Here is a 26,035-nt window from a genome sequence, read left to right on the forward strand (position 1 = left end):
ACTGCTTGAGATTTCTGAAATTATAAATATGCAGACAAGATGGTTGCCAACTCCTTAAATTCTGCTAGCATGAGGGAAGGCAAGAAAGAGGGTATCCCTGAAAACCAGTTACTGGGAACACCAAGTGGGGACCGTACTGTTGCCCCCAGGTCCAGCTTGTGTGGATTTACCACAGGCTGCTGTGGGAACACGATACTGGATTAGATGGGCCTTTGGCCGGATACAGTGAGACTCTTCTTAGGTTATCAGCCAAAAGGTTGGAGAGTTTCTACTCAAGGCTAAGTTGCAATCTATCAATATATAAATGTAAGAATGTTAATAATGTAGATGACAACCAATCCCCTCACCGCCAACCCCCAGTTTATAAATGGCTGTGGTTAATACTATAAAATGCTGTGTTTCACAAACTAAGTTTTTTTGGAAATTCAGCTTATCTCCCTGGAAAAAAGGGATATCCATGTTAATGGTGTTTTTATTTTCATAGACTTGTTATAATTCCTATTATAGCAATAATAATAATAATCTGGATTGTATTACTGGTGTCTTTGGCCCCCCTTCTGCTTCGAGATATCATATATGCTTTCCACAATTATTTTGCTCAGTGTTTTGATTTTGCATTTCAATACAATACAGGAAAAAACAAATAACTGTAGGAACTCTTGTTCACACCATTATGAGGTCACTCACCACCCAACTGGCCACAACCCAACACAGAATTACTGTGCTTAAGCCCCTTTTAATCAATGGACTTAAGCTACATTGGATTGTTGCCACCCTCTTTGCAATATGTGAACATGCCCTGAATAGGTTTACGAGGTCAGACGGATCCCTCCGTCTCTTAACAATGCAGACTCTCCTTCCGTATACACTTAAGGCCACTCCACACAAGACGATTTCCCTGTTCTGTAGGTGGGAGGATACAATATCCTAAGGGGCTGCTGCCAAAAATGGTACCCCTGTGTTCATTTTTTCACAGTATACAGTATGTTGTAGTGGGGCTTAGGTAAAGGTAAAGGGACCCCTGACCTTTAGGTCCAGTCGTGGCCGACTCTGGGGTTGCGGCGCTCATCTCGCTTTATTGGCCGAGGGAGCCGGCGTACAGCTTCCAAGTCATGTGGCCACCATGACTAAGCCGCTTCTGGCGAACCAGAGCAGCGCACGGAAATCCCATTTACCTTCCCGCCGGAGTGGTACCTACTTATCTACTGTCACTTTGACGTGCTTTCGAACTGCTAGGTTGGCAGGAGCAGGGACCGAGCAACGGGAGCTCACCCCGTCGCAGGGATTCAAACCGCTGACCTTCTGATCAGCAAGTCCTAGGCTCTGTGGTTTAACCCACAGCGCCACCCGTGTCCCTGTAGTGGGGCTTACTAGTACCATTATCCTGAGCACATCATAGCTGAGCAGGGACGTAGAATTAGCATAATAACAGCAGGACGCAAGGAAAGTTGAGTTCCATGCTGTACGTAGATGGGGGAAAGGGAATGTGATGCTGGGCTGCTGTTTTCAGAAGCAGGCTTAGGGGGGACAGTTGTGTGGGTGATGTGTAGTTTCACTGTGGAAAAAACCAGACACCAAGTTGGGAAGTGCCACCATGAGTATTAATTCTGCCACATGGATTAAAAGTCTCTGTATGCACTTTGTCGTTCTTCTGACCAAGCTTCTGTTCTTTCATACAGAGCTCTGACTGGTGAGGGCCATTGTGATGTGGTGGTTAGAGTGTCAGACTAGGACCTGGGAGATGAGGGTTCAAAATCCCCACTCAGCCACGAAGTTTGCTGAGTCATCTTGAGCCAGTCACTGCCTCTCAGCCTAACCTACTTCACAGGGTTGTTGTGTGGATTAAATGAGCCTTGAGCTCCTCGGGGGGAAAAGACAGACATTTATTGCTAGAAAAGCAATAAATGAATAAAAATTCAATAGATAAATATCAGTGTAGGGAAAATATGTGCCAATCACACACTAAAAGATGGCTATGAATGCCACCAAAAAAACAGTGGTGTGCTTCCTTATATAATTCCCATTCTAGCAATTAGGGAAGTTTTTAATGTTTGATGCTCTATTGTGTTTTTAATATTCGGTTGGAAGCTGTCTAGAGTGGCTGGGGAAACCCTGCCAGATGGGTGGGGTATAAATATTATTATTATTATTATTATTATTATTATTCCTTTGTCATACTGCTTGCCTTAGGAGTTGGTGCTAATGTTGATGGCACTATTGTTGTCCTTTCGCTAGAATACTTGCAGCTGGATCCTCAGTCAGGTTGTGCACCAATACGCAGCCATCTCCATCGGTCTGCAAGGTTTGTATGAACAGGAAGGACTGGGCAGCACCCCGTAAAGCCGACAATATTTTTGGGAAGCCCGAGAGAACAAAAGAGTCTTTGCTGGAATCCTGAAATGCCTGCCACAAATGTGGCGCTCGCCTATGATTCTCCATCAGCTCCGCTGCCGAAAGGCAGTGTATTCCTCCGTCACTTCTTGATTGCTCTGGTCTATCATTTAGTTTTTGGCTGCAGCCTCAGATTATATTTTTGGGACTCGGGAAGAAGGGGACGGGGTGGGAGGGGGACGGGAGGGGGAGAGCCAGCCCACTGTAGAGAGAAAGAAACAGAATTGGAAAATAGAGGAGGAGGAGGAGGAGGAGAAAGAGAGCCAGCCAAGCAGAAACCCAGCCCAGCAAACCTCGGAACGGTTTCCTGTTGCCTCCTTCTAAAACACTTAGATTCCTTCAGACCCTTGAGAGAGGCTGAAGTTTTCTCAGCTCCACTGCCCTGTCCTTGAGGTATGGCATCAAATCCTCCTTTTCCATTCTCTGTTCTGTCTCATTCCTCTCTGTTATGATACTAAGCAAGCGGGTCACAGTTTGCCAAAGATCTAACATTGGCATCTGAATTAACAGTGCTGGTGGAGAAGGGGTGTTGTATTAATGTTTGGGGATATTTTTTTTGCATTTTCTTGACTTTCCATTCTTGAGAATTTTGCTTGCTGCACCTTACTTTTGTTCCTCAGTTCGAAAGCTATTCCCACCCCTCTTATAGCTGAAGCATGTTAATAGGCTTAGTTCAATGACATTTCAGAAAGAACAGGATTTTGCTGCTTGTTTCATTGCTTTTCGCTGCTCGCCATAAATATGTGTTTATTTATTGGAAGATAATTTTCAAGCAAGTTGTTACTCTGTTGCTAGGATTTCACAATTTAATTCCTCCCCTCTAAAATAATAATAATGATAATTAGGTCTGGCACATGGAATGCAGCCTGTCATTGGTCACTTCAGGTTACGAGCATCTAAGGAACTAAACTTGTCAAGAGAACGTTATCTTAGCACATTTAGCCCAACGATATTTTTCTTTCCAGAAAAAGGCCATCAAAGGAAGAAGAAAGTTGTTGTTTTTAAAGTATACTACCGCCTGCAATTGTCGTTATTTATCTCACTGATTTGCTTTTTGCAGAGTGACAGCAGTACAGAAAGAGGAGAAATTTCAAGTCAGAATGTTGTGGGGTTTTGTGTTTGTTTTGTTTTTTTAAAAAAATGACAACAGTGGATGCTAAAAGGGATTTCATTGCCTTTAAAGGCAGCCACTGCCTCCCCTGCCTTGAGCCAAGCTGCTCTTTTATTTTTGTTCCCTCTTGGAACAGTATTTTATTCCAAAACGTTTGCCAAGAAAAAGGCAGTTAATTTTGAATTGCAGAGTGCTATCTAAGTGCCTGGAGCCGTTTAATCTGGTGCAGATAGGAAAGAGCCCTGTTGCTCTGAGCAGTCTATTTGTGTGCGTATTGGTGGGGGACGAGGGGAAATATAACAAAAATGCAATGGATTGTGACTCTGGAAAGGTGATAAAGTTGAAGGGGAGAAATTTTTATGTGTGTATGCGGAGGGGATTAAGGAAAATGCATGCACAGTCCATGAATCAGTTCAAACAAAGCCATTGTCTGCCACATAGGCAGAAGCAGGAGATTGGGGGTGGGGGGTGGGGAGATATAAACTTTTCAAACTTTTGCCAAGCTCCTCCTACTGGGGTGGGGGAAAGGCGCTCTTCTTTTGTATGACTCTCCCACAATGGAATGTCGGCTTCCATGGCAACCCTTTCAGGGCCTTTTGGTTCAGGAGATGCAAGGCCTTTATGGCCTGAGACGCGGAAAGGAAAAGATGTGTTCAGCTGGAACTTTTCCCCTTTGCAGAATTTTAGATGCGGAAAAGTTCAAAGGTTTATTTTTTGAAGTGCTGCTTTCGGTTCTGAATCGCCCTTCTATGCAGCATCCGAAAAGAAGGAATGTAGAAAGACACAGCAGAACACCTCTTGACTTCTCCCCAGTTGTCCTTAACTGATGTTTCCATCTATTATGGCAGAGGGGATCTCATAACACACACGTCTTCATGTCAGTAAAGTATTTTAGCTCACTCGCTATCATTACAACCAGAGCTTGGCTTCTGCAGAGGTTCAGTCAGGGCTCCATCAGGGACTGTCTGTTCAATGCTTGAACTCAGTTCTGGAATACGTAAAATAAAGGAATATATCTTCTGTGCAAGTGTCTTTACCACTAACTATGGTGGTGGTGGTGGTGGTAGTAGTAGTACAGTGGTACCTCAGGTTACATACGCTTCAGGTTACATACGCTTCAGGTTACAGACTCTGCTAACCCAGAATTAGTACCTCAGGTTAAGAACTTTGCTTCAGGATGAGAACAGAATTCGTGTTCTGGCGGTGCGGCAGCAGCAGGAGGCCCCCATTAGCTAAAGTGGTGCTTCAGGTTAAGCACAGTTTCAAGTTAAAAACGGACCTCCGGAACAAATTAAGTACTTAACCCGAGGTACCACTGCAGTAGTAGTAAAAATAATTTATTTATATCCCCAGCCACTCTGGGCGGCTCCCAACAGAATATTAAAAACACGAGAAAATATCAAACATTAAAAATTTCCCTAAACAGGATTGCCTTCAGATGTCTTCTAAAAGTCAGATAGTTGTTTCTTTCCTTGACATCTGATGGGAGGGTGTTCCACAGGGCGGGTGCCACTACCGAGAAGGCCCTCTGCTTAGTTCCCTGTAACTTCGCTTCTCACAGTGAGAGAACCTCCAGAAGGCCCTCGGCGCTGGACCTCAGTGTCTGGGCTGAACAATGGGGGTAGAAACGCTCCTTAAGGTATGCTGGGCCGAGGCTGTTTAGGGCTTTAAAGATCAGCACCAACACTTTGAATTGTGCTCGGAAACATACTGGGAGCCAATGTAGGTCTTTCAAGACCGGCGTTATGTGGTCTCAGTGGCCACTCCCAATCAACAGTCTAGCTGCTGGTCTGTTCCCTGTAACTCTAGATTAAGATGTAAATCTTCCAGAGCCCCAACTCTGGGACAGCCACTGTTAAATGGTATAGCGAAAGAACAGCAATTATGCCCACACAGTTATTTATGTCAGCTACATTCATGCCAGCTGTTTATATCTTAAAACAAAGAGCTATGATTAAACAAACCAGCCTTTAATTAACTTTGTGCGGTACTTGATAGTTTAGGTATTCTTTATAACTTAAGAAAGTTGCTGATATCTTTTTGCACTGGAGGAGGGGTGAAATGTAGGGGTTTCACAGGTGGTGAGCATCTGGGCTTCCTTCCAGGCCAAACTTCCGGCCACTTTCCTCTTGGGACAGACTGCTGGTAGCTGACAACATGAATGCTGAGCAGCTGGCCTTGCTTTCATCATGGTGCCGCAGAATCCATAAAATAACATGACCCAAAATAACTGGAAAATTACAAGCAAAGCAAGCCCAGCTTTCCAGTGCTGGATATCTCAGACAGGACTTAGAATTTAGTCAGGTCCATCCATCCATTTATCTGTAAGCTGCCTTGAATCCCAGTCTGAGGGGAAAGCATTATTATTATTATTATTATTATTAGCCACAATTGTGCCAAGGCACCACTTCTGCTGAGATACAGGACATCCCCCAGAGGCCCATGAGATGGCACAGGGACTTCTGGAGCAGTCTCTTATTTCCTGGTAGGAGGGAAATCTAGAGAGAGCAGAGCACAACTTCCTTGTGCTGCTTTTGTCTCCATAAATGCCGACAAGAAGTCAGCGCTGTCTGCACTGAAATGAACATGAGAGAATTGTTCTCTTGCTCCTTCCTTGCTGCCAGACATCCCTTTCACTGGGAAATGGAAGATCACCTCAGTACACCAGGGAGTGAAGTGAAGCTATAGCCATAGCTGTCAACATTTCTCTTTTTAAAGGGGAAATTCCCTTATTCCAAATAGGATTCCTCGCAAGAAAAGGGGAAAGTTGACAGCTATGGCTATAGCTAGTCCTTGCAGGAACCCAAATGTACAACTCCTCTTAAGCCAAAGCATTTTAAGGCCCTCTTACATGAGAGACACCGCCCCACAATAGGGAGCTGTTGTTGTCCCAACTACAGTCCTAAGCTCAGGTTTATCACCCCAATGAGAATTATGCCCCAGGCAGCACATTAAAGGTGCATGTGATTTTTCTTTCTTTCAAAAACTATTTGCTAAATAAGACTGGAAAGTATTTAGCTTGTGCAGCTAAGGACTAGCAATAAAGAGCTAGATCATTTCCCTGATATTACAGTCATATAAAGCTTCTTTCCCTTTATCTTTACGGTGAAAATTACCTGCTGTTTCCTCTGCCCTTAAGCCTTGGATATTCTGACATGTATCATTTTCTCTCCAGTTAAAGCCACACATTTGATACTAGGGAGCTGAATTATTGGGTAGTTCTCTTGAACAAGTTCTTAAAATGATGACACTTTATACAGTGCTTCTGCCAGAGCAGACTAACATCAGCTTGTTTTTACAGAGGAGAAAATGAAAGGGATCACCATTTTCCGGCAGGAAAGGGAGGACTTAATGTGTGTGCCTAGCAGTACAAAGTGGAGTCAGAAATGGAATCTCCATCCTGAGCTCCTTCGGGAGGAAGGACAGGATTAATAATGATGATGATGATGATGATGATACCCAACCATTTCCCAAGCTTTTCCCCCCTCATAGTATTACATCTTCGTAAGCTTTTAGCTAGTGTGGCTTTTGAAACATGGAGTTACTAGCAGTGGCGTAACGCCCTTTGCCAGAGCCCAGAGAAGATGAGCATGCATGTGCCGCAGGCTCATCCAGCCCTTGCCACTGATGTCGCTGGGCGGGTGTTCACGTGCCATGCGGGAGCAGGGTGTAGAGGGTGCCCTTCACCCTTCACCGTTGCACTCCCCCGCCCCTATCGCCAGTGGGCAAGCTCTGCTGTGCTGGGCAAGGGCAGGACACGCAGAAGGTGATCTTCATCCTCTGTGCTATCTAGTCCCTGCCGCCGGCTGCAAGGGGGATCTCAGTGGGGTGGAGAGCTCCTGGTTCACACACACCCAGATTGTTCACCCAGGGCAATATCCCCCATTCCCCCCCATGTCACTGGTTACTAGACAGTCTTTAATATTGTAAATTGCTACTTGGGTTTAATAATTGGAAAAGAAATGGTGATGCAATCAGTTTCCCTTGAAGATGAACAAGACAGGGTTAAATGCATAAGCAGAGCCCTGCTAGATCAGGCCAGTGGCCCAGCTAGTCCAGCATCCACGAGATGCTTATAGGAAGCTTGCAAGCAAGATCTGAGCACAGCAGCACTCTCCCCTCCTGCGGCTTTCAGCAAACGTTTATTCTATTCATGGAGGCAGAATGCAGCCCCCATGGTTAGTAGCCATGGATAGCCTTTTCCTCCATGAGGTTTCAAAGCAAGCTGCACTGCATTCATTTATTTTTGAGCAACTTTTTATGGGGATTTTATAAACAGAAAGCTGCACTTTAAAAGTATTACCATTGCAGCAATAGCGATCACATGCCCCCCTCCCCATTTCATTTATATATTTTTTAAAATCTGGCATAGCACTTCAAGCAAGACCAGATAGCTGTGCCCACTATTTATTTAAACTCCCTCTAATTCGTCAGTGTAGGGTTACTCTCAGGCATTGTGAGAAATTCAGCTTGGTGCTGCTGCGCCTCAACCGCCACCAGGTACACTTTCCAGGGCCTGGTGACAGAGGAGGCTGGCCATCATTGAGCATTTGCCCAAGGCTCCCTCAGCCTGGCTCAGTGGGCTTCCTCCCATGTTAGTGACTGTCTGTGGATTGCAAGCTACAAGCACAAACCGCTCCCTCATGGTACTCATCTGCAAACCTTGGTTTGCGGTTTGAAGGCTTTCTCCATGAGCAACAGTTGCAAAAGGGATCCATTTTGTTTAGGATCCTGGTCAAGCCATAGTAGAAGGTAAAGGACCCCTGGACGGTTAAGTCCAGGCAAAGGCGACTGGGGTGTGGTGTTCATCTCACTTTCAGGCCGAGGGAGCCGGCGTTTGTCCACAGACAGCTTTCTGGGTTGTCATGTGGCCAGCATGACTAAACTGCTTCTGGGGCAACAGCACACCGTGATTGAAACCAGAGTGCACAGAAATGCCGTTTACCTTCCCACCGCAGTGGTACCTATTTATCTACTTGCACTTGTGTGCCTCTGAACTGCTAGGTTGGCCGGAGCTGGGACAGAGCAACAGGAACTCACCCCGTTGCACGGATTTGAACTGGCGACCTTCTGATCGGCAAGCCCAAGAGGCTCAAAGGTTTAGACCACAGCACCATACTAGTCTACTTAACTGATTGATAAAAAGCCGATCCTGAAGAAACATTTGGCTCTATGTGAACACTCGTAAGGCTTCTTGCACCCTCTCAAATCTGCACCAGAGGGTTTTAGTGAGTGGGAAAAAAGTGGGAATTAGTGAGAATTACCTTCCTTCCCAGTCCATTCACAGAATTTTATGCTGGAGCAATGAGTTGGCCATGAACAGAAGGACCCAACTAGAAGCATCCCTTCATAAATGCTGCTTTGAGCCATATTCCATGTATAATGCTGCTACATGGACAGGTGTTGCACAGCTCTTCTCAGAAAGAAAAGGCTCAGGATAAGTGAGCATATTGATGATTGTGCACACTATGATAGCTTTTTAAGAGAGACATGAATTGGCAACATGGGTTAATACCCCCACCATGTCAAATCAGGGTTGAAAGAGTAGTTAGAACGAAGGTGTGAGAAAAGGGGTGCAGGCTCTAGCCTTGGTCCATGACTCCGCATCCTTTAAATGAGATGGAATGTGAACAAAGAGGACAGCAGAGAAAATTGAGTTTGCGGTCATTTCAAATGCTGGGTAATGAACGTTATCCTTGCTTGGGAAAAGGCAGAGAAAGCAGTCCATGCTGTCCAGAGGAAGCCACCAATGCTAATCGTAGAGAGAGGGGAGAGAAGAGAATATCTGCTAAGAGATGCTTGAGATATGCAGTTGATAAAAGGCAGCCACCAAAGCCACCTAAATTGCAGGTACGGAAATAGGATGATCACATCTTTTCAAAGCTCTTTTGAGTAACTCTGGTCTCATTATTCATTATCATCATAAGGTGCTGTTTTGCATAGGAACATATGTCAAAAGGAAAGAGCAAGGAAAGGTGGCCTGATGTACGTGTTCTGCAATGGACTCTAGGCATTAAAGACAGCAAGGCAAAATGGTGGAGTCAACTAGGACAAAAGAAACCCTTACAACAGCCTATGTGCTGCATTCCAGATATCACGGGGGGGGGGGGGCACCCAAGGGAGATGCCCTGGTGGGAACCTTCCTTAGCTCTGCAGCAGCTACCAGTTTCAAGCCTATTCTGGGTATAATGTGGACTTGAATGTTGATTTAAAGTGGGGATCCTCGCGGACTATAGACCACAAGGCAACAAAGAGCTCCATGTGGCACCCAAGGGAAATTGCCAGGACAGGGAGTTTATGCAAACTGCCACCTCGTGCGCTTTCCCTTTCACAAGAAGCTTTCCCTGGGATTGTTGTGTCAGATGCAGTGGTGTAGTGGCAAATATTGAAGAGCTCATCATGACAACCTTCATAGCCACACCCTAAAGGAGTGTCCAAAAGTACAGGCAGCTGCACTGATCCCTATATTTATGTGTGCATAAATGTGTGCAACACACACACACACACATCAAAATGTAGAAGTACATAGCATATTACCAAATTGGTTAGAATGAATATGACCACAATCCAATGTAGTTTCCTGGTAATAAGCACCATGCATAAGGGAAACCATGCATAAGTTTATAGCCATGTCAATCAGAAACGTGAACCATCTTGCAAAGAAGTATTGCCATTTAACCTGCTAGCATGAAGTAAGAACCCTAAACCAAAGGAAAGATGTTTCCATCCTCTGCTTGATTATTTTCCTCCTTCTCTGACTGTGCTAAATTGACACAAACAAGCTTGAAAGCTTTATTGTCATGTCACTTAACTTGCAAGGAGAGTTTGTCAAGTACCCTCGCACCCCAGCAGATTACATCATTGCCCTTGCACTTTCCTACATGACTCCCAACCCCAATTAGATCATGGGAAAAAGACAACATTTCGGCAGGACAGGAGTGTAGCTCTGATTTATTTGTTCCTTGGGGGGCGGGACTCTGTACATGCTGAGAAGCTGTCTTTTCCTCCCATGGGATATATAGAGAAATCACTCCAGTTAAAGAAAAGCATAGGATCCTTATCAAATGTCAGCACCATTTATAGAACCAGATACCAACCGCAGCCTACACAGCAAGCCCTGGCTGAAACCAAACACAGAATTTGGTTCTTCTGTAGTTCAAACTAGGATAGTGACCATGCCACTTAAACCTTATTTAAAGTTCTGTTCCTTTGGACAACTAGCTTTTGCATCTGTTCTGTGTTCCAACCTACTCCTGGGAAACAAGAGTGTTGGAAAAGGGGGATTGCGTCTGCATTCATGAGGATATGAATGCAAGTGCGTTAATCCACTTTGCAGATCCAAACTCTGAGTCTTGGCACTGAGAAGCATGTTCGTGGGTTGAGCCCCTGTGAGCCCTGGGTCTGGCTCAATTAAGCCCCAGCAGCATGCCTTGAGTCATTTGATTTTCCACAGATAGCCGTGTGATGGCTGCTGCACAGGTCTTCATTGCGAGAGCATCACACTATGCATTTGACACCTCTATTGCAAAGTATCAAGGGTACGGCTGGAAGGCCTCAGCCAAAGCAGCTCCTCTTAGACAAAAAATAAGTCTCTTATGGAGGCGTTTCTGGACATTTTTGTTTTTCAAATAAACTTGTTTCCTGTCTCCAGCGACAGACGTTTATGTAAAGCTTGTTTGCTCAGAGAGTTGATCCATGTCCCTTCTACCTCCAAGCACAACAGTGGCTGTTCTCAGTGTTTGCTGGCCTGCTGTCAGATGGGCTCCTATACCTCAGCACAGCCCCGGGCCTTGAAATCTGATATTCTCTGGGGCAAGGAACACCGCTTGAGATCCTCATCCAATATTGACCAGGGTGGCTCAAGGGGTGTTGTCTTCTGAAAGCAGCCCCTTGACACCTGGCTCGTAACTGCTGAACCTCAGTGAAGTTGTCGGACCTTGGTCATCAGCGGACCTCGGAAGCAAGGCGAGAAAGAGCCCCGCTAAGCAAAGCACAAGAAAATCCCTTGTAGATCCAGGAGGAGGGAAACAGCCAGATGCAGCTGTACTTTTCCACCCCAAAAATGCCATTTAAAAGGGGAAGAGCTATTGACCTCAGCTTCAGGTCTTGGCAGTGACGAAGGATGCTTTTACCAGCCTCCAGAGCAAATAAAGGCAAGAGGAAAGGACTTGGTGTACTGAACAGCAGGAGAAGAGGTGGGGGCAGAGGAAAGAGCTGTCTGCATTAGACAGCCGCCAAGTCAATGGGAAATAGGCCCCCTACATAGCCAACATGGTACTATCCAGATGTTGTTAGACTGCAACTCCCATCAGCCCCAAGCAGCCTGGTCAGAGATGGTGGGATATGTAGTTCAAAGCATCTAGAGGGCACAAAGTTGGTTGCTCCTGCCTTACTCTATACTCACCAAAAAGTGTCTGTAATGATGAACTTCAGGCACATCCATGATTTTGCATGAAACCATGTTGCATCTTCATGAATGGTTCTATTTCTCTTACCATGATCTAACCATATACACAAAAAATACATCATGCAAAACATGCTGGAGGCTGCAGCATGAACGTTTTTAGAAAGTTACAGTGTAAATATTGCTAAAGCCTGCTACATTTGGCATAAATAAAAGCTGAGGTGGAAATTTCAGACATCAGCCTTTCTGTAGTGCATTGAAGGCAACATGTTTGGAAAACGATTCCACATTTTGGGCGCAAAGGGAGCATGCTGCAACCTGCCATAGAAATGCCAGGAAATGCATTCATATTAGATCTGCAATATATTGAGAGGGGGAGGGAAATCAGCCACATTTTGTATGAGGTTGCATTTAGGTGTGAAATATGTTTGTAGGTAGGGAGCTACTTTGCAGTGTTCAAATTTTGAAAGTACTAAGTTGGAGTTCAGAATTTTATATTCCGCAGTTTAAGACTTGGGAGACTTCTGGCTTGTGAAAATATTTCACTGTTAGATAAATATTTCACTCAGGCTTGCACTACAAATGAAAAATAAAAACCACTGCCAGTGTTGACTTTATATTTTGTCGTACATCTGTCACATGAATCTGCTACCAATAGGGAAGGTTGTGAGAGAACTGCACGCATCAGTCTCATAATCTTATTGTGAATACAAATTCCATATTCTCCTGGATTTCCCTTCTTTGTTAGAAGCAGGAAGTGATCACTGAACAATAGATTGTATCTGAGCAATTGAAAAGGCATTTGGCAATAGCATTTTTTATCGGTTGGTCTGGATTTCCAGATACCCACCCGTTTGTACCTACTAGTACTCTGTGAGTGGTTTTTCAGATTAGCAAAGAGTTCATATATCATTTTACAGTCAACACATTCAGATTCTTGCCTGCATGCTAGGCACAGCAAAAGATTCCCCTTTCTTCACAGTTCATACCACTTTTCATGGACACAGATATTCAAGTTCTACAAATTGTGTCTGGAGTAGACAAGATAGCTCCATATAGGAGCACTGTCCATCTGTATCAACACTCTACTCTTAGGAAAATAGGCGAAGGTCTGAAAACTCTCAGCAGGAAATATATAGGCCTGTAGAAGAAGAAGATTCTGCAGTTGCAGCCTCTGCGGTATGCCAGACTGCAGATAAGCAAAGAATTTAATCACTCAGGATTTCCTCAGTTTGTTTCCCCAGTGCTTTCTGGCAATAACTTCCTTGGGCAAGGATGGACATGCCTTAATGCTATTGCGTTTGAAAGATAGGACTTTGCACCAGCAGGAAGATGGTTTGGACATTACATGATGCAGAGAATAACACTGACTTCCACTTTTCCACCCTTATTTTTCCCCTTCTGAAATATTTTTGACTCCCAGTAAAACTTCCATGTTTTTGTTTTTAAATCCAAAGGATATTTAAATTTTTCTATGGTTATCTGTTATGCACACTTCTGCAATGTAGTTAATAGGAAAAAGCTCATTTTAGTTCCTTTATTTCCCCCTACTACCCACAAAGTCTGAAACAGAGATTATAACTGAAACATTAACAGGTAAAATTTATGGATGCCAGGTTTCAGCCCAGAAATAGTGTCTCTGCCTTCTATTTCTCTGCCACCTCCTCCGCTGCATTTTCCTTCTTTGCTTGTAAGGGGTCAAAATGAAGGCTTGCTTTGCTAGGTCCAGGAAGTAAGTGGATGGAGGTCATTGTGGCGTCTAGCCTTACAACAGGCTCCACAAAGCCACCAAGTTCAATGAAATTTACTCACTGGGCTTGTGCTTGGTCAGGGATTTCAGCCTGAAAATCCAGGAAGAAATTTCTGACAATAAGAGCTGTTTGATATTGGAACCAACTCCCTTAGGAGACTCCCCTTCATTACAGGTTTTGAGGCAGAGGTTAGATGGCCAGTTGTCATGGATGTTTTAGTTGAGATTCCCTTGGGGTCCCTTCCAACTCTACAATTCTTTGATTCTGTATCTTGTTGAAGGGAGGAAACTGTAGGTATAATCCTTCCATCACCTAATGTTAATCAAGTTCATGCATGAATTGTTCAGCAGAAGACTTTGGCTTCAAGTCATTTTCATTACCCCCATTTCTTTCTTTTTCGAAGCATCCTTGCAGCTCATCAGCGTCAACTACGTCAAAAGCCTTATCTACCCTTACTTATTCTTCCTGTAAGAAGAAACAGTAACATGAAAACGTGGTGTTGTGGTTACAATGTTTTACTCAGCACAGGGCTCAAATCCTCATTTGAGCTCACCATGATTTGGGTGCCACTCACTATCTATCAGCTTAGCCTACCTCACAAGGTTGCTGTGAGAATAAAATTGGGGGAGGATCAAGCATGCTGCCCTAAATTCCTTGGAGGAAGGGTGGAATAAACTGCAATAAATGAAAATAATAAACTGACTCTCGTGCAATAAAGCCCATAATTTTCATAAAAACTAATACAGTAGAATACAATACTCAGTCCCCACCCAAATATAAGTCAAATGTTTCCTCTTCTCTCTCCAGACTTCAAACAAAGATGCGGGCCTGGATTTTCTTCCTCTTCTGCCTGGCAGGCAAGGCCCTGGCAGCACCGGTAAGTACTGAAATGGGATCAAATAAAATTTTAAAACCTGTTTCCTAGAATGAATTTCTGCCCCTCCTGCTATAGGATTGCCATTGGGCAAGGCTTGGGCAAGGTGAGTTTCAGGGCCAACATACAACAAAAGGATTGCCGCATTTTGACAGTACAGTACCTTGGAAGTCGAATGGAAGCCATTCCAGAAGTCCGTTCGACTTCCAAAACATTCAGAAACCAAATCGCGGCGTCTGATTGGCTGCAGTTAGGGAAATGGAATAAATGGCTGTGTGAACTCAGGCTAAGTCAGAACAAGCATGATGTACACACGCCAGAATCCATCCTTCTCAGATGACTATATTCAAAAGCTTGATTCTTTTCAAAGTCACTGCCAAAACTGCACCTTAGGGGCAGGTGTGCTGTAAGTGTTGCTGGCAAAGTCCATTGGGTGGTGCCCAAGTTAGTGAGCAACAGGAATTCACGGACCTTAACGCTTTGAATTCTAAGTGTGTATGTGTTTTAAATAAAGTTGGGCCAAGAATACTTAAGTGCCTTCAAGTCTATTAAGGAATGAGATACGGCAATACTGCATTCCAAAGCAAGGCAAGGAGCTCCACCGACTTCAGTGGGACCTGCTAGGTTCTAACTGCGGCAAAGGGGAGCATTATGCAGAAAGTCTCACACTTTCTTCCTGCTGGTTGCAGCACTTGGGTGGGGTGGCAGAGGAGCTTTGTACATGTGTGTGTTTGGTCACTGCAGTAGGAGTGGAGCTTCAGGCACAAGGTTGAGGGAAACCCTGCAGTAGAGCTAGGATGGGAGACACATCCACACCTGACTTCCTTATTTCTTCCTTGCAGCAGGATGCTCTACCAGAGGAGATGGAAGTAGTAGAGGACCCTACAGTAGAGGTATGAGTTGATGCAATACCCCCCTCTTTTTATGTACTTTGTGGGAACAGATGCATTGGAAGAGGTGGGATAACGACTGATGGGAAGTTATATGACCACCACCCAAGCAAATTGGGATGGATGCTCAGCAAACAGATGGTCTGGGAGCAACCTAACACATTTTCTATGGCATATACGTTCAATGGACTGCAATCTGCTTACGCCATAATAAATATGTTAGTCTCTAGGTACCTCGAGACTTTTGCTCTCTTTTTTTGCTAAAACAAACGAACACAGCTATCCTTCCGGAGATAGTTGCTTCAGATCACCATTTCTCTTTTTATTCATTTTATTATGAGTTAAGAGCTTTCAGACTGCTTGCTTGAAATTTAAGGGTGATCAGAAGAGGAACGGAACTGCAGCTGGAAGCCCTGTTGAGAGGTGGGGCCTGTAACTCAGTCACAGTGTGGAGCGCTCTTGTTCAGGGTTCCAGCTAGCCACCAGTCAGCCATACCTCTCCTAGGACACCCCATTCCGTTCCATTTCCCCTCCCCACCCTGTTTTCTGTATCCTCCACCCACAACAACCAGCTGTGCCCATTGAGCGTGTTCAGTCCCCACTGAATTGCTCAAGAGTCCCTTCCCCTACTTTTATAGTTCGCTCCCTAAAAATTGTGCTTCTCCAAATCTTCCTCAAAGACTCCTGTGCTATTTGGCTACATTTTAGAGTATGAACTCACTATTGGCATATAGTATACTAAATACCTCAAGGACCACCTCTTCCCATATGAACCAAACCAGATCATCATCTGAGGCCCTTCTTTGTGTGCCTCCTTCATGAGAGGCCAGATGGTGGCAACATGAGAATGGGCCTTTTCTGTGGTGGTTCCCCGTTTGTGGAATGCTCTCCCCAGGGAGACTTGCCTGGCACCTTTGTTACATATCTTCAGGTGCCAGGCAGAAACATTCCTCTTCTCCCAGGCCTTTGGCTAATTAAATAATCTATGGCCTTTTAAATTGGAGGGGGGGGTGTTGTTTTTGTTTGTTATTATGCATTTTCAACCACCCTGCAATCTTCAGGTGAAGGGCTGTATAGAAATTTAATTATTATTAATAATAATACCTCTTCTTTCATGAAAGGAAATTAACTCTAGAGACATTTCCCTGACCTTTGGCTTTCTAATGCTGTGAGTCTCTTTTTGAATAGCCTATTTGAGTGGGTATGGTTTCTATGTCACAACAGCCTTCCAGGTTGTCATCATCCAGAACACAACAATAACTAACCTTATTCCACCTCTCTTCCCAGGAACCTGTGGGTATCAACCCCGTTCAGGTGGAGGTTGGAGAGTTTGAAGAGCCCACTGTGGATGTGGAGGAGATTGTTGCTGAAAGTAAGCAGTACTCTGGATATTATACTTTAAACCTGCAATGTTTTATATGTACACATAATATAAGCAGGGCCAGCCCAAAACATTTTGGCACCTGACATCCTGCCACCTGAGGCGGTTGCCTCACCTTGCCTCAAGGGTGGACCAGCCCTGTATATAAGAATGCATATTATATAGAAATGCAAAAAACTGAAGAAAAGGGGTTGTTGCAGCAGCCCTGGTATGCTCATGCCAGATGATGTTTCTTGCTACTGTCATTTAAGTCCCACCCTCCCAATCTTACATCCTGAAGACCCGAGAGCATCACTCTCTCCATAGGCTGCTTTAAGTTGCAGGGGTATTACTTTAAAGGACCACAGAGGGAAGGAAATGGTCTGTGAACCGCTTGCTCCCTCTGAGGCTGGTTCTCACTCCATTTTAGCCATGCAGATTGTGTTTACAGATATTTTTTAGGCTTGGGAAAGATTCGAAGTACATTAGATGGTGGCAGTAAGGTATTACTCTTTCAGAAGAGAATGCTGACACTAGCAACTTAACTCCAATACATCAGTTAAGGAGTTCTGGTCATTCCTGTGCTGCCCTAGTTAGAGACAAACATAGACTATTGGACTATATGCCTTGCTCCATAAAATAAATATGTTAGCCTATCCTACATCTGATGAGCCAAGCAAACACTACGCTGGATGGCTCAGACACTACTGTTGGTGAAAAGGCTGAGTATATCTCTCCATGGCTAGTTTTCCAGGGGTTTTTTAATAGTGAGGAACCACTAACACTGTTTTGGCTTCAAAAGTTGCTTTTCTTCCTGGTCTTGCTTAGATCCTTGCCAGAACTATCACTGCAAGCATGGCAAAGTCTGTGAACTGGATGAAAACAACACCCCTATGTGTGTGTGCCAGGATCCTTCCAGCTGCCCAGCCAGCACTGCAGTGTTTGAGAAGGTGAGCAGAGAAGATGAGTGAAGTCAGGCCAACAGAGCAAACTGACGAAAGTGGAGGTCTGGGGAACAGTGATTGCTTATAGCCTCAGTTATATCTTAGCTTTAGCATAGCAGCTGATGCATCTCTGAGGTTTCTCCCAGTAACATCTGTAACTTCTGGTGAGGGCATATCACATAGTTAAGTACCATGCTACCAATGAAGGGTGTTTTGCAAGTTTGGTATATAGCCACGTCATGGAACCTGGCTGAAAGGAAGCTGCAGGAGTTACTGAGAAAGGGATGTGAGCAATGACAGGAGAGTGGCCACCATGCCACTGGACAGAATGAGTGCAGCTTGTCATTCTTCTGAATCTTTCAGTGGTTTTGTCAAATACTGACTATCAAGTCTTCCTCAACAGCCCATGACACATGGAGTGAGAGGCCCTGCCTGGCAATAGTTCTTCCCCTACCTGATGGGTCAGTGCCAAGGGCATTACTGGAGGACAGCAGCTCCATCCCCTGGACTTTGCCCTGTTGAGTGAGCCTGGCACTCTAACATCTACATGCAGCTGCCAGGAAATAAAATTACTTGGGAGTGCAGTGACAAATACATGCTGACCCCATTAAATCCAGGGTTGCAGTCCAATCCTGAAACGAATCGAAAGTGGAGTTATGGGCTGAATAAGGATTGCCAAGTAGAGGCTTTATGAATACCTGATAGACATTTGAGCTTGTCTATATCTGGAAGGTTATTGATGTTGTCCTAGATGGGGGAAAAGATGGATCCATTCTGCATTTGAGCACTTCATCTTTCTAATGCAACTAACCCTTTTCACAAAGGTATGTGGCACTGACAACAAGACCTATGACACCTCTTGCCACTTCTTTGCCACCAAATGCACTTTGGAGGGAACCAAGAAAGGACACAAGCTCCACCTGGACTACATTGGACCTTGCAAATGTGAGTTTTCATCCTCATGCTACAGAACAAAATCTATTCAGAAGGCAACTACAGTGGTACCTCGGATTAAGTACTTAATTCATTCCGGAGGTCCATTCTTAACCTGAAATTGTTCTGAACCTGAAGCACCACTTTAGCTAATGGGCCCCCCGCTGCTGCCGTGCTGCCGGAGCACAACTTCTGTCCTGAAGCAAAGTTCTTAACCTGAGGTACTATTTCTGGGTTAGCAGAGTCTGTAACCTGAAGTGGGTGTAACCCGAGGTACCACTGTAATCAACATCTGCTTTCCAGATGTTGTGGCACTACAGCTCCCATCATCATTGACCATTGGCTATGCTGCCTAGTGCTGTTGGTAGCTGTATCATGACATCATCTCTAGAAAGCACCACATTGGCTACACCTAGTCTATATTCAACTATATTTTCAGAATTTGTGGCTCCGGCATCCATGTGATCTAAGGAATAGCAAAAAACACTACATCAAGTTATGTTAGCATAGAAATCTACATATCAATGTGGGTCACAAATAAATAAGGCTTGGATAATGGGCATCCTGTTCATTCACAGGGGTGCACAACACTAGCACATGCTGAAAAAATAAAAACGATAAAAATAATAGTTTTAAAAAACAAAATACTTAGGTCATTATGTGCCTGCATCATGTGCCTGCATTCATAACAGTCAAGCAACAGATTCTAGGAAATGTGCTGGGAAAACTGACCCATAGGTCAGCCCAAAGGCATGGCACCTACCATCTTGGTTACCTCACTGGTCCAATAAACCAGGAACCTTGCCTAAAGCTTGTGGTTTGTCTATTGTGAGACAAACCACAAGCCTGCTTTTGGTTGTAATGCTAATCCAAACCTCAACATAGCCCCAGGTAACAAGACAAAAGCAGAATCAGGGGAGGAGCACTGTGGTTGAGATTTCGGCTCTGGGAACCTACACATTTGCTAGTCTGTGCTGTGCCATGGCTTGGCTTAGCATTACATGTGAACTTAGTCTCTGTCAGAGAAAGGTGGCTTGGACTCCATTAATCATCTGCACCTGAAGAAGCAGGAATAGCTAGGAAATCTCTGTAGGCTGCTCAGCTACAGCAACATATCTGAAGACACAACTTGATCTCTATCTAGCCAAGATTTCCATGACCCTGCTCACTGGTAGATAGGTTTTATAAAGTTTTCATATTTCATTTAATGCTTCATAATTGCAGCTTATTTGGGGTGTAAGATTTCACAGGGGGGAGAAAATGACATATCAGTTCCTCAGGTCTGATGGTCACAGAATGCATGACCAAGATGGTACTGCAATGTTGGGTGCTGGCCTTCAGCTTTGTTTGGTCCCTAACTTTAAGGCAAATGTGATCCTCTGTATCCTGTAAATAGAAAATGGTCTATTTACCATGCTGTAAAGTTCTGCTATAGGCTTTCAGTGGATTTTGTGATGTCTCTTACATGACACCCCAGGTGACAAACAAGTGATAAAGTACTCATTCAAGAGCCTTCTCATCTCCAGCATCTTTCTACATCTATCTCTAACCACAAGCCTGTAGAATGAGACAGCTTCTATTTTGCAGGCATTGTCCTTGCCCTAGCTCAAGGTATCCACAGTTGCTTCAGTGGCTGTGATGATTTCCTGTTTCCAGGGGCTCCACTATGGATGCCTTGAGCAACTAACAACCTCTAATTTAAGCATGCAGGTAAACATGTTGAATAAATTGTAAACATATCACCAGCCCAACTTTTGAGCAGATGGGATAGAGTTAGATCAGGTCAGAACACAGAAAGTGTGGTCAAGGCGGCTTAACTGTGTTAAGTGTTGGCAGGATATTTTTATTTTCAAGTGGTCTCTAAGTTTAAGGCAAGAAGCGGCCTTTGCAACCAACAGAAAGAAATACTTTAATATCTTCTCCTCCAGACTGGATTAACCTGATAGCTAGCATTTTAACAAATATGCCATTAGTCAAGTAAGTCCTAGATTAATTTAAAAAAACAAACAAACACAGACATTTAAGCACTGAACTCATGGATGGTTGATGAAGTTAGATAAATGTTTTCCTCCTACCTGGAATGCTATTTTCTGCTGCTTGTGAAAGGCAAGCTTATACTTTCCTGTTTTGTACAAAATGAAAAACTTAAGAAGGTAAAAAGTTCAAATACAAACAAACCTGGATCAATCCACAAGCTGTTTATTATCTCAGGTTAATCCTAAAGTTGGTTCTGATGTCAGGGTGCAGAAAGAGAGTACTGGCTTGAAGAGATTTTGGGGAGGTTTCTATGGGGATGAATGGCATCCCCATCGAAACTTGCAGAATGGGCTCCTTTTTTGCATTGTCAGAAAAAAATAAAATTGTGCAAACTTTTTGAATGCAGTGGCTGTCTTTGCTATAATGCGTATCGCTATCTAATAATTTCTGTGCCGTTGTTAGGTAGAGTCAGTGTTTCATGGTTAAAGACAATAAATATGGCTTCTCCTTGACTGTAAATGAGCTGATGGGTCTCTGGTTGGGTTTCAGTCATTCCTGAGTGCCTCGACACCGAGCTGAGTGAATTCCCCCTGCGTATGCGTGACTGGCTGAAGAATGTGCTGGTGACCCTGTATGAGCGGGATGAAGACAACAACCTCCTGACCGAGAAGCAGAAACTCAGGGTGAGCTACAGCTCCACATAAACAACCATCCCCATAGCTTACATGGTGCACAAAGGTGGAGTCTTCCTATATTGTTATTTTTCATGGTTATGGATCTACCACCCCATCATACCAAGGCCAACACATCATATCACATCACACATTAGTGAATATAGGCAGCCCACCTGTTCAAAGAAAACACTCCCCGCCCCCAAAGTGCACCTAATATTTTTCAAGTGTATGCCTAAACATACAGCATATGAATATAACAACTGTGTTTGAAAACATGTGTGTCTCACCAGCACACCCATTAGAGCCAGGGTTACATCTGTAACAGATTCATACCCTGAAAACACTTCTGGCAAGTCTGGTTCTTCTGCCACACAATGCATGACATGACCTTAGCTGCTCAAATGTGGGCGCAAAGGGAGCATGCCATTTGCAAAGCCAGTCTTGTGTCACCAGCCATTGTGTGCCTTGCATTACCTTCATATGCTGGTGTATTCCACCAGATGGAAACTTCTCTTGGACAGCATGTGAAACCCCCCTTCCTGTACATTTCCGCCAGTAATTCACTGCTCTGTGGCTCTTCTTTGGCCATCTCAGAATGAAATACAAGCTATTGCCCACTTTACCCCAGGAGAAAGGCTCTGATGGTAGCTTCAGACTAATTTCTTTTTTAATGCAAATTGTATCTTGATGAATAGGTGAAAAAGATCCACGAGAATGAGAAGCGCCTGGAAGCTGGGGACCACACAGTGGAACTGCTGACCCGTGATTTTGAGAAGAACTACAACATGTACATCTTCCCTGTGCATTGGCAATTTGGTCAGCTGGACCAGCACCCCGTCGATGGGTATGTACCCACCCACTTCCCTGGCCTGTGATAAACTCTAGCAGAGACAAGTCACATTCGTATTAGATCACAAGCTAAATTCAATGTTTTATAACCTTCATTAGCCCTCATCAAGCAAGGCTTAAAATAATAAATAGCCTAGGATACAAGAACCAATTCCCTTATTTATCTTAGGTGTAAAATAGCTTGCACTCAGCTCTTTGAAAAGCTACTTTGTTAGCAGAGGTCAGGGTGGTGTTTACTATGAAAGATGGGCACCTTCCCTTACTGCATGGCTGTGCCACAAATCAAGCATTTGGCTTTCAGCCTGCTAAGCAGTACATCCTTCAGATTCTCAGGATTCCTAAATTTAACTTTTAAAAACAGACAAGGGAGTGTCTGCTGAAGGCTCTGGTATCAACGGATAGAGAGTATAGCCCATCCATTTAAAGGGCTGATTTCGGGGCATTCTCAATCCACATAATGTCCTTCAGGTTTGGGTAATGGGATGTTTTGCAGGTTCTTCCATTTCTTAGATAAGACTACGCCACAAAATGAGAGAGATTTCCCAAAGAACAAGATATCTTTGGTATATAAAGCCTGATCCATACATTCTCCAGATTGCATGGTGCATCATGACTGCGTCCCACGATGCTCTAGTAATGTATGAAATGAGAAAATCACAGGAGAAGAATGGAGCACATGGAAAGTTCCTACATTAGTTTTTGTTTCCTTTCATACATTACTAGACTGGCACAACTCAGGAGGTTGGAGCAGATGCCCATTGGGTCCCTTCCAACTCTTATGATTCTATGATAGGTCACATATACAGGAAACTTGCCTCCATGAAGCTTGGGTAATGTATGATTAGGAAACAGGCCTCAGTCCAATATAAAAGGGGGGAATTGCTGCCAGGCACAAGAAGAGATGGGGCACCAGTGGCTTGAATTGCCAGCGTGGATTGACCTAGCCCAAAGTTAAGCCCACAGGTATGTGCTCATTGTCTTAATGGCACAATGGAGCCAGAACATAGAAGCCTTTCTATTGAATAGACATGAGAATGAGCCCCAAAATAAAAAGGAAGGCTATGATTGGGTGGGAGTGGAGGACCAGAGCGAAGGGATTGTTGCCTCTGTCCTTTCTGCCAATCTAGTGAAAACTGCGGTTGATGGTAATTTTAGGGTGTTGTTGTTGTTGTGACCACCTTGATGCTCCTTCTTTCAGGTATCTGTCCCACACTGAGCTGGCCCCACTGAGAGCTCCCCTCATCCCCATGGAGCACTGCACCACCCGCTTCTTTGAAACATGTGATCTAGACAATGACAAGTACATCGCTCTTGAGGAATGGGGCAGCTGCTTTGGCATTAAGGAGAGTAAGTATACCGCACACCAGGGCTAAGGCATTGCTGGGACTTCACTAGAGGAAAGGGGGGGAGCTCCTAATTGCAAACATCTCCTGATGATTCCAAACCAAGGGAATCATCTAGGGACTAGGGAGATACACCAGAAATAAAAGCACTTGCATAAAAGGAGCTATACATCCACTCAGTAGTAAATCCCACTGAGTTCCACGGGTTTTAGTCCCAGGTAAGTGATTATAGGATTGAAACCAGAGCAACTTCATAAACTAGCCCAATTGGTGGCATACCTGATGAGCGCTGGGATCTACTCTGGAACTCCTTGATAGTCTGCCTCTTTTATTTCACTTGTACCCCAATCTTTCTCCAAGGAACTAAAAGCAGCTTACCTTTGGTTGTTCAGGCTGCCTTCCCTGTTAGACAGCTTGTGGGGCTAACCCTGGTTAGCTTTGGCAGTGGGACCAGGTCAACACTCTGGTCAAGCTTAAGAGCCAGCCCACGCATTAGGTGGGGTGATGTAGCTGCCTCAGGTGGCAGAAATGCAAGAGGCAGCCACAGAAAAAGCAACCCAGGTAAAGGAAGTGGTGGTGGCAGGGAAGCACAGTTTTGTGCTGCACAGTTTTGCTGCTGGGGAGCCCCTAAGGGTGGAGAGAGGCCTTCTGCAGAACGCCTTACTCGCAGTGAGTCTCAGCGAGAGGGAGGTGTTTAAGAAGCCCTTGCTGGGTTTGCTCCTCTCCCTGCCCAGTGGCAAGGCTTTGAAAGGGCTCTTGCTTGAGGGGAACCCCTTCCACAGCCTCACACCCCCACCATGGAGACATTAGCAGGATGTCTCAGGTCACCCCTACCAAGCACTCAATGCTATCTCTTCCCTCAGTAGGGCTGTATGCTGCAGAGAACTATGGCCCCATCTGCACTGTACATTTAAAGCAGTATCATACCACTTTAAACAGCCAGGGCTTGCCCCCAAAGAATGCTGGGAATTGTAGTTTGTGAAAGGTGATGTGAGTTGCTAGGAGACCCCTATTCCCAGAACTGTAGTTCCCAGAGTTCCCTGGAAAGATAGGTTAATTGTTAAACCACTCCTGGGAATTGCAGATTTCTGAGGGGAATAGGGGCCTCATAACAGGATGTGGAAGAAACGTCAACAGGCAAATGGGGCAGCTGGTTTGGGCAGGGGTGGTCGGCTGGGCTGGCAGGCAGGGATTAAGGGTGGATTTTTCAATAAACACTCACATACATATTGGGGAATCACACTGTACAGATTCACATACGTGTTCTTACACCATGTCTTTCTTCTTTTGCAGAGGATATTGACAAGGATCTCGTGATCTAAATTCAGCAGCTTCTGCTTCTGTTACCTGCAACTCCCATGTTTTCTTTTCTTTTTTTTTAACAATTTGGGGGTTTTTTGGTTGTTTTATCGGGGACAAGGTGCTAATATAGATCTAAACTTATATATTAACGGTGCTAAAAGAAAAAGAGAAACAGAAAATTGTTAGTAGCCTAATCTATACCACTAGATTACTCTGCTCACGCACTCATCTGTGTGTTTCTGTTGACCTCTTGATTCGATAATATCAGTACAGTGAAACAAATCCGCTTCTGTTCAAAGTATTGACCTCCTTCTCCTGGCCCTCTCTTTTCTAACTTTTTTTTTTTTTTTAAGAAACAAAATCTTAACATGTTTTTGGCTATGTAACTCTCAGGCTAAGGACCTCCAGACCAATTTACTCCCTAATTTCTAGAAGGCAAGTAAAGGAAAGTGTACCAAAAAGGGTGTTGGGAGACTGGGCTATACAAAGTCAAGTAGTGGGACAATTGTTTTATGAAAGTTTAGGAGATCCAGATTTCAGTTACTTAGTAGGATGGAAAAAGCGTACAGATGGGTAAGGTCTACAAAATCCAAAATGGTGACTTTATGAATTCTGCGGTTCTTTGAATCTGGCACCAACTCACCTGAAAGGAATGATTACAAGAGAGCAACTGAGATGCAAGGGGGGGTGGGGAAATGAAGTCTTGTTAACTCCCACCTTTTAAAATAAAAAGTAAGAAAATTCTACCTGCTTCATTGCTGCGCAGTGACTGTATTCTTTGTTGTTGTCTTTACCATGCTTTTAAAGTTAGATTTGGTGCTTATCTGTGTTTGGTGGTGCTTATTTTTCTTTTCGTAGTCTTTTTCCCTGCTGTGGTTTGTTTGTCACTGAAATCCATTCTGAGGAGCAAAAGCACATTTCCCTAAGCCAAGTCTTTCCCTCCTAGTCGTCTGTGGTCATTCTAAAATGACCTCCGAGGAATAACACTAGGCCTGTTCATATGATAAGCTGGATGCGTGTACAAGCATTCTCTACACAGGTACAAGTGTACAGCTCAACTTCAGGCCACACACGGACTGTTACACTGAATGTAACCAGCAAGTGTCCACTCAATTGTTTGTGCACACACATTGAACATAACATGTGAGCACCCCTTTGGCACGTGATGGTTCTACTCATAGGGAGGTGTGTCATGAATAAACATTTGCATTTGGGTTGAGAAAACTCAGGGG

At 44.3% G+C, this 26,035-nt stretch overlaps 1 protein-coding gene across 1 annotated transcript; it reads left to right on the plus strand.

Moving 5' to 3' along the window:
• Positions 1-2,542: 2,542 nt before the first annotated feature.
• On the plus strand, positions 2,543-25,558 carry SPARC (secreted protein acidic and cysteine rich). The gene is made up of 10 exons (XM_083423751.1): positions 2,543-2,784; positions 14,465-14,534; positions 15,374-15,424; positions 16,709-16,793; positions 17,610-17,731; positions 18,550-18,670; positions 21,185-21,318; positions 22,005-22,153; positions 23,357-23,505; positions 24,795-25,558. The coding sequence occupies exons 2-10, from the start codon at positions 14,478-14,480 to the stop codon at positions 24,821-24,823; spliced, it is 897 nt and encodes a 298-aa protein (XP_083279877.1). The 5' UTR covers positions 2,543-2,784; positions 14,465-14,477; the 3' UTR covers positions 24,824-25,558.
• The last annotated feature ends 477 nt before the right edge of the window (positions 25,559-26,035 follow it).

This window comes from Podarcis tiliguerta, assembly GCF_965153285.1.
Source record: "Podarcis tiliguerta genome assembly, chromosome: 2".
In the NCBI taxonomy this organism is placed as follows: domain Eukaryota; kingdom Metazoa; phylum Chordata; class Lepidosauria; order Squamata; family Lacertidae; genus Podarcis; species Podarcis tiliguerta.